The sequence below is a fragment of the Copadichromis virginalis genome, linkage group LG4, assembly GCF_057382275.1.
Source record: "Copadichromis virginalis isolate Kocher_CV1m ecotype Utaka linkage group LG4, C_Virginalis_male_GT1.1, whole genome shotgun sequence".
NCBI classification, from domain to species: Eukaryota; Metazoa; Chordata; class Actinopteri; order Cichliformes; family Cichlidae; genus Copadichromis; species Copadichromis virginalis.
The window spans coordinates 20,933,608-20,941,112 of NC_140621.1; the positions used below are offsets into that span (position 1 = coordinate 20,933,608).

The following is a 7,505-nucleotide window of genomic DNA, read 5'->3' on the forward strand; positions in this document are numbered from 1 at the left end:
CAGATGAAATATCTAAAAGCATGCTAGGATGCTTAATGTTTTAGCGAGGCGTGTTATACACATAGATGTATACCTGAGCAGCACAAGCGTCTTTAAAACACAGGCCAATTTTAAAAGTCAATATTTTTTTTAGGCATTTGACTGATGTTCAAAAAGAAATGAAAGCCAAACAATTAAAGAAAACGGAGAACATACTAATGAGCTACCAAGCTTTATTCTTCTCTTTATCTGCTCTGTGGGGGTTACACCTCAAGTTCAACAATTGGTAAAGTGTAAAGAGGGGAGGAACAGAAAGATGGATAGAGAATACGAGAGGTTCATCCTCTCATGCTGTTTTGAAGTATTTCTCTTTGAAAAGTCAGAACGGACAGCTCACGCGGACTGATGCAACAACTTGGCAATGTCTTTGGCTTTTTCAGACAGCGCTGCTGAGCAAATACGATGGGCAATCATTCACAAAAGCTGCGTGTATCCAGTTTCACAGCAAAGTTCAGTATTTTAAGTCTGGTAGAAGAACTTTAAAACAGAATGCTTCAATAAATACCTTATACATTAGCACCTTATATATCTGACAAAAAAAATGTTTGGGTTTTTGTTTTCCCACTTTCTTTTTTATAGAGAATTAAATTCAAAAGGAGAAACAGGAGGAAGAGCTTACCAATCATGCAGTAACATGCCATCATCCTACTATACATACCAATTATTGTTTGAACTCTCATTTCATAGAAAACAAAGGACATGATTGCCAGGATGTCTCGCTGCCTTTTTAATAAGCAACTGAACTTTTCAAGAGATAAAAGATATTATATTTTATATGCAAATGAGTTTGTCTTTTTGTTTGTTTCCCACTGAATCAGATTCTGCTCATTTATCAAATGAGGAAGCAGCTTGCCAGCTTAATGCAAACAGTTCTTTAATGCATCAAAAGCACTGTCAAAAACACTTAAGATCTGTCTCACAGCAACTTTCTTTCAGTGAGACAATATTTTTATTGTCTCAATATACACTTGGTAATTTACATAGCAGCTTCCTGCTATAGAGAAAAAAAAAATCCTTAACCACTTAGACGCTGTTATCTGTGTTAGGAGACACTGCAGTGAAGCTGCAAATTATTCACTGATAAACCTGTGAAATACATCAGAAAATACGTTCAGCTTCAAACGCTAGCCCTATCTGTTTGTATGCACTTTCTATATGCTGGTCAGTCAGATCACTGAATTAATTTCCATTCATACTAGCCTGATCATGTATCACTCCAGACAGGAAGCAGATCAAAACTGAGGGGTTTTAAAAATCTGTATTGTATTTAGAGAAACCTACAAAGCAGACTGACAGCTCTTCATTGTGTCGTACTGCAAATTATACACTGAACAAAAAAAAGGAATAAATAAGCCTAGCTGATGTAGGGGAGGTCACAATTTACCACAACCGAAGCCAAGACTAGACTAGAACCAAGAACCCACTTAAGAAATAGACCATGTAAAACTGATCAACATCAGTCTTTAAAAAAAAAAAACCCAATACCCAATAAGAACTATAATGGGATGCCCATGCATGATAATATAGGCAGAGATCATAATCACTAACTCCTGATGCACACACAGGCCTTTTATTTTGGAAGCAAGCCTGAAATATGACAGAAACCGCTCAGTTCAGAAAAGAGAAACAACAGTTACCCCTAGCAGGCGTTTAAGGGGAAAATGTTAAGGTACTTAAGCCAGGCAACACCCACAATTGCTGTGCAAGCCATTTTGCAACCTACTACCATCCCTGCTCCACCTTTCATTCTCAGGCAGTGTTGTATCTGTTCCCATTGATGCCTGTTCTGTTCTGTGTTGTCAGTCTTGCTGCGGCTCTCCTCACTACAAGATTTCCATGCAGGGAGACAGATGCCTTCCTGGGCCCAGAAAGCCCCACAGCCATGCCACCAAAAATAAATTAACAGATGGAAATATCAGCTTAAAACAAAAAAACAAACAAAAAAAGTGTAGGTGTCCCGAATGAAAGAAAGTAAACCATGAAAATGCATAAAAAATAACTTTAAAAAATGTTTTAAGGAATCCTTAAAATATACATATACTCCAATTATACATTATACATCAGGGGTCAGCAACCCTGGGCACGCGTGCCACAGTTGGCACGCGAAGGGTTAACTGATGGCACGACCATAGCTGGACTGGCCACCGATGATTTTTTTTTTTTTTTTTGTAACGGTATAAACAATAAAAGATGGTGGATTGGCCAGATGCTGGCAGATGTGTAAAAATAACTCAGTTGTTTGGTGGTGGCTATGGCGGAGCTGCCACAAGAGGCCAGGTGGATGAGGGAAAGGTGAGGCAGGAGGAGGAGGAGAGACCCGAGGCGGCCACCGGTCCGAGTGTCAGGTGAACTGAACTTCAGGTAAGAAGTTATGACCTGCAGTCTATCTGGGTCAGATATAAACCAAGTTTAGGTGGAGTTTATTTTCGTTGTGCTGAGTTTTACAATCAGTTACAATAACTCGTAAGGCGTACTAGCTAGCATCACGGAGTTTCTATACAGCTGGGTGAATGCTATGATTTTACTGATAGTGAACTTTATTTTATTCATAAGGTTAGTTAGTAGAGTTGCCAACCGTGCTGTAAAAATGGAATCGTCCCGTATTCAGAGAAAATATCACGCGTTTTGTATTGAGCTGAAAAGGAACACAGTTTGTCCCGTACTTCAGCTAGAATGGAAAAGACACAAAGCTGGATTTATTCTGCTTTTTTACGGTGTCAGCTGCCTCTTCTTCTCTCATTCAATCTTGAAACTGATCAATGATCAGCTGATCGGTATTTCTGACGCAAGTCCCGTTTCTCCTTTGTTTATCGCCCACTTTGCGCCAGAAAGAGGAAACCAGCAGATGCCGCACTAAACAACAACAGCACGTTTAAGCTTGATCAGCTGTTGTTAGAATGTATTTAATACTAATTTCTAGTATCGGCTGATGTTTGCTGCAAACACAGCTGTAAAAGCTGCTGGTCATGATATCGGTTTGGATATGTGGTCAAAGGGAAACATGAAGATGAAACCAGGAGATGTCCTTACTGAATCATCAGGGCTGAACAGGTGATGGAGAAACAGGTTTACCTTTTAGGTGACATGAATGAGTTGAAGGGAAGTTATGAACCGTTTCTGAGAGACAAATAACACCAGGATCCTTTTTTATGTAGCTGACAGCTGGTAACTGTGCAGGGGCGGGTCTAGCAAAGTTTTGCCAGGGGGACCACGTAGCGCATTAACAGGGAAAGGGGGGCACAAAGAAATACTTTTCTTTCTTATTCTCATTTAAAATGTCTAGCTTTTATTAAATAATTATCTGAACTTACAACCAAAGTTTGTTATCTGATGTACAACGTATAGAAATTATACATATGTCAACAAGACAGTGTAAATCACTGTCACAACAGCATTTGTTTTTATTCAAAGGCTTTATGGCTTTTCCTATAATACCTGGTGGGCCGGTCTTTAGTCAAAATGCCCGGGCTGATGTTTTTGTCCCAGTCCAGCCCTGGGCACGACATGCAGTGAATTAATCTGAGAGGGTGCATTAAAAAATAAATGGCCGGGCCAGCGGTGCACATCGCAAATTAGCTCGCATAGACACATTAGTTGTGCCGCGTCTTAATGATGGTATCTTAGCTAACAACCCCAACTACCAGATTCAACTTGTAATTGGCTAAAAATCACTTAGCCTAGTGGTGAGAGGGATGTTGATAGCTGGCAGTTTTTTTCAAGCGATGTTGAAATTTCCACATTCCGACACTTCAAATGCTTCAGGAGCTCTCCGCTCAGCGCAGTAACTGTTAATATAGAGCGTTATTAAATTTATTGCTAATTGCTAATATGGCACATTGACTTCTGAGGAAATTTTAGATGGCACTCGTCACCAAAAAGGTTGCCTACCCCTGTTATACATATACTCCAACACAATTAGACCTTGTAGGTCATCTTCATTGACAATACCTGTGATGATCTTTAACAGGTGTAGAACTGGCTTTGTCCTTAAACAGATCCATTGTTAAACTGTCATCAGAACAGCCACTCAGCTCCCCCGTCACCCAGTCGGGCAGGCTTCTAACACCGTGCTCCACACTCAGGCTGCTCAGTGGCTCATCAAAGTAGATGGACTAGAAATTAAAATTAAGTACAAGGTTCAGAAGATGAAGGTTCGGTTGGCTAGTTATAAACTCTCTGTTTAAACAATCCACTGCAATAGTGCATATAAAGTACCAGTCAAAGGTTTGGACACACTCACTCGTTGAAATGAATGGGTGACAGTTTTCAAACTTTCTGAAGTGGTTAAAACCAGTTGTCAGCACAGGAAAATATACGACTTGTTGAAGCAGTAACTCTTACCATGTATGTAGGAAGTGTTTTAAGGCTTCCTGGCTCTGGTTTGCTGGTGAAAGGCCCATCCAGGACCCCTCTTTTGAGCATCTGAAGGAGCAAACGGGCATACATGTTGCGGTTCTTGCGACCAATCAGACCTGAACCACATGTGGCTGGGTCGCACAGCTTCTTTATCCATTGGGCACAGCGCTGACGCTCTGAGAAGACAAGGAGAGAAAGGATCACTAACCATGATGTAATAACTTTTTTTTTTTGCAATAGCGTTTATACATCACTATTATATTTAATCATTAGTAATTATTCAACTTTGGCTCTCTCTCATTGCTTGCCTTTTGTCCTGTCTCTCGTCTTTCCCTTCAACCCCCAACTAGTTGCAGCTGGAGGCATCGTTCTTTTAAAAGGGAGGTTTTCCTTCCCACTACCAAGTGCTTGCTCACAGGGGACGGCTGATTGTTGGGGTTTCTTTTTTATATTGTAAGTCTTTTATATTACCATGTAAGCACCTTGAGGTGACTGCTGATATTAATTAGTGATGCATAAATAAAATGGAATTGAAAACTGAATGACATGACTAACATATCAGATAGAGGGTAGTGTGGAGGCTATAGCCATTCACAGCTGTCATTCGGTGCAAATTCACAACAACAAAAGCGGGTTACGGGTTGTTAGTCTAGGGCTGTTTGTACTTGGGGTGACTGTGGCTCAGATATTATAAGCAGATTGTCTGGCGAGCTGATGGTAACTCTGTCATTCCACAGGTCGAAGACTCCTTGGAAGAAAAACTCAACCCTAGCTTTTACCTATGTCTAAATGCTTAAAGCATTCACACACATTCACACTCGTATGGATGCTTTAAAGCATTTAGACATAGATAAAAGCCCTGTATGACCGTGTGTGTTATTGGGTGACTGAGACTTGTAGTTGTAAGCACTTTGAGCAGAATTAAATTCAAAAGAATGACTATTCAAGTACCAATCCATTTACCATTTAAACCCGGTTTGAAGCGTAATGCATAGGCAATAACGGCTCACCTGTCTTGCTTGGGTGTTTGAGGACATATGGCTTCATGTCCAGCAGAAAATGGTCAAACTCAGTGTCCAGTCTCTCCGATGACAGCTCATATTTGCTCATGGTGATCTATAAGAAGTATGCAAGTGAAAAAAGACACTAACAACGAGTACGCTGTGCTGCTTTGTTGACAAACACTACATATATTAACATTAGTTAAACAGTGATCCAAAGCGGAAACCTTCCGACACATGGCAGCATGCTAACATTAACTAAAATAACCAGCATATTTAAAAAACCGAAACTCTAATTATTAGCTACTTGACTGGGACTCGAGCAGTGCATTAGCAAACATGTTGCAAATACCGTTAGCCGAGCTGAAGCGAGCAAACGTAACGCTCGTCCTTTCCTCTCTTACGGTTTCGTTTGGCTTTCACGAGCAGAACGAGAACGCGCTAAAACAGGGCACACTGTTAGTGAACATGTAAAAACTTAACCAAAAAGCGGCGTCCCCTGAGCATTGATTCCGCCGCTCAAAACGGTTCAAAACTTTAGCGTCCTCCAGCTACGCAACATCCGTTTTCCGCAGACATGCAGCGTCTCCATGTTGCCATAGAAACACGTCTCCTTTGCGTCCGTAAACGTACATAAGTATGTGTACATATTTGTCCCTGGCATTTTACAGCTTAATAAGTTTATTCAATCATTTATATGCAGCTCGTGGTCTCTGGTTTGCTCACACCTTTATTTTCCAGCTTGTTTTAAGATACGTCTATAAAGTCTATTCTTAAAGGAGATTTTTGCCTGTGGCATGAATGAATATATATATATATATATATATCAGGCCGAGTGGTATCAAATGCAGTCAAATCTTTCTGCACTGTAGCCACGGATGTATCAGATCTAGCTCAAGTCCACACGATGGCGCTAAACGCCCGCAGTTTTATTTGCATTCAGTAAGTGATGGACGTTTCCTTCAAGTGATCCTCGTATGTTTTTCTTACTCCAGTGTAAAAAGGAGCAGAATAGTAAAGCCATTTCCTAGCTTTTTTTCTTTTCTTGTGTTTTTATTTAGCACTGGTGAAACTTTTCAGAATCCCAGCTGATGGTATAGAGTCGTTTTTAACAAGTACAGCAAATAAGGAAATAGTTGGGTGCTTACAGAAAATCGAATCCATAGAGAGTGCACTTTGCGCATTCTTTTAGGGATAATTAAATATAGTTGACCCATTCTGATGTACCATTAGTGAGCATATGTTTTTACTTTGCTAGAAAATAAAATTGTCTTCCAACACATAAAAAATACACCTTTTGCTTCTTTAATTTCTTTGCATATATTATGCAAGAATCGCCTCTGATTAATCGTGCGCTGAACTTGGAGTGAAATATTCCCACGGTACGTGAAGGCGGGCTTCTCCGACGTCACTCCGAATGAAAAAGAAGCGCTCAGCTGTGGTCCAGGCAGAGGGAAGGCGTGCGGTCCGTCTACAGCAGGCAAAGCTCCAGCATTTGTCCAGAGCTGTGAAGAGACAGGGATAATCACTCAAAAGAAATCGGTCGGGACAACACAAACTTGATTGTGTAGTTTTTGTTTTTAATTTGGGGTTTTTCCTCCTCCCCCTTCCCCAATTATGGCTGACCATCTTTTACATTATAATGATTCAGCTGGGGTTGGGAACAGATTCGCCCGCAAAGGTGCTTTGCGGCAGAAAAACGTGCATGAAGTGAAAAATCACAAGTTTACTGCGAGATTTTTCAAGCAGCCGACGTTCTGCAGTCACTGTACAGACTTCATTTGGTAAGTGTCACTCATGCACACACACAGCGTAATATCCTCGGTCACTGCCATTTGCAGTGTTCAAGTTTAAATGTACCTGTGGCATTTTGTAGTCAAGCTTTCATCGAATTGAATGCATGTCATTAACTAGTTTTAATCAATATGGAATAAAGTGAATCCACCTTGCTTAGCTTTCCCCGTCTTTTTGTTGCAGGGGCTTTGGGAAACAAGGATTTCAATGCCAAGGTAAACCACCTGCATGTCTGCACTGATGCATTTTTTGGTGGAGCCATAGACTCAGTATATAGGCACACACCCCTTAACTGACAGTCACAATTTGCCTGAA

General features: G+C 40.7%; 2 protein-coding genes across 9 annotated transcripts in view; one reads left to right on the forward strand and one right to left on the reverse strand.

Annotated features, from left to right (window-relative positions):
* Positions 1-6,008, reverse strand: part of cep112 (centrosomal protein 112) — a 123,922-nt gene extending 117,914 nt beyond the window's left edge. For 3 of the 7 annotated variants that reach the window (XM_085454153.1, XM_085454150.1, XM_085454147.1), the window contains exons 1-4: positions 5,880-6,008; positions 5,406-5,511; positions 4,381-4,571; positions 3,988-4,151 (exon numbers count right to left, since the gene is read on the reverse strand). In XM_085454153.1, the coding sequence (XP_085310279.1) occupies positions 3,988-4,151; positions 4,381-4,571; positions 5,406-5,511; positions 5,880-5,903 (485 nt within the window). In that variant the 5' untranslated portion in view covers positions 5,904-6,008. Of the gene's footprint in view, positions 1-3,987; positions 4,152-4,380; positions 4,572-5,405; positions 5,512-5,748 lie in introns of all 7 variants that reach the window. The other 4 variants (XM_085454152.1, XM_085454149.1, XM_085454146.1 and 1 more) reach the window with 2 other exon arrangements.
* Positions 6,009-6,830: 822 nt separating this feature from the next.
* prkcab (protein kinase C, alpha, b) overlaps positions 6,831-7,505 on the forward strand; it is a 130,206-nt gene continuing 129,531 nt past the window's right edge. For both annotated transcript variants that reach the window (XM_085454154.1, XM_085454155.1), the window contains exons 1-2: positions 6,831-7,180; positions 7,374-7,405. In XM_085454154.1, the coding sequence (XP_085310280.1) occupies positions 7,014-7,180; positions 7,374-7,405 (199 nt within the window). In that variant the 5' untranslated portion in view covers positions 6,831-7,013. The remainder of the gene's footprint in view (positions 7,181-7,373; positions 7,406-7,505) is intronic.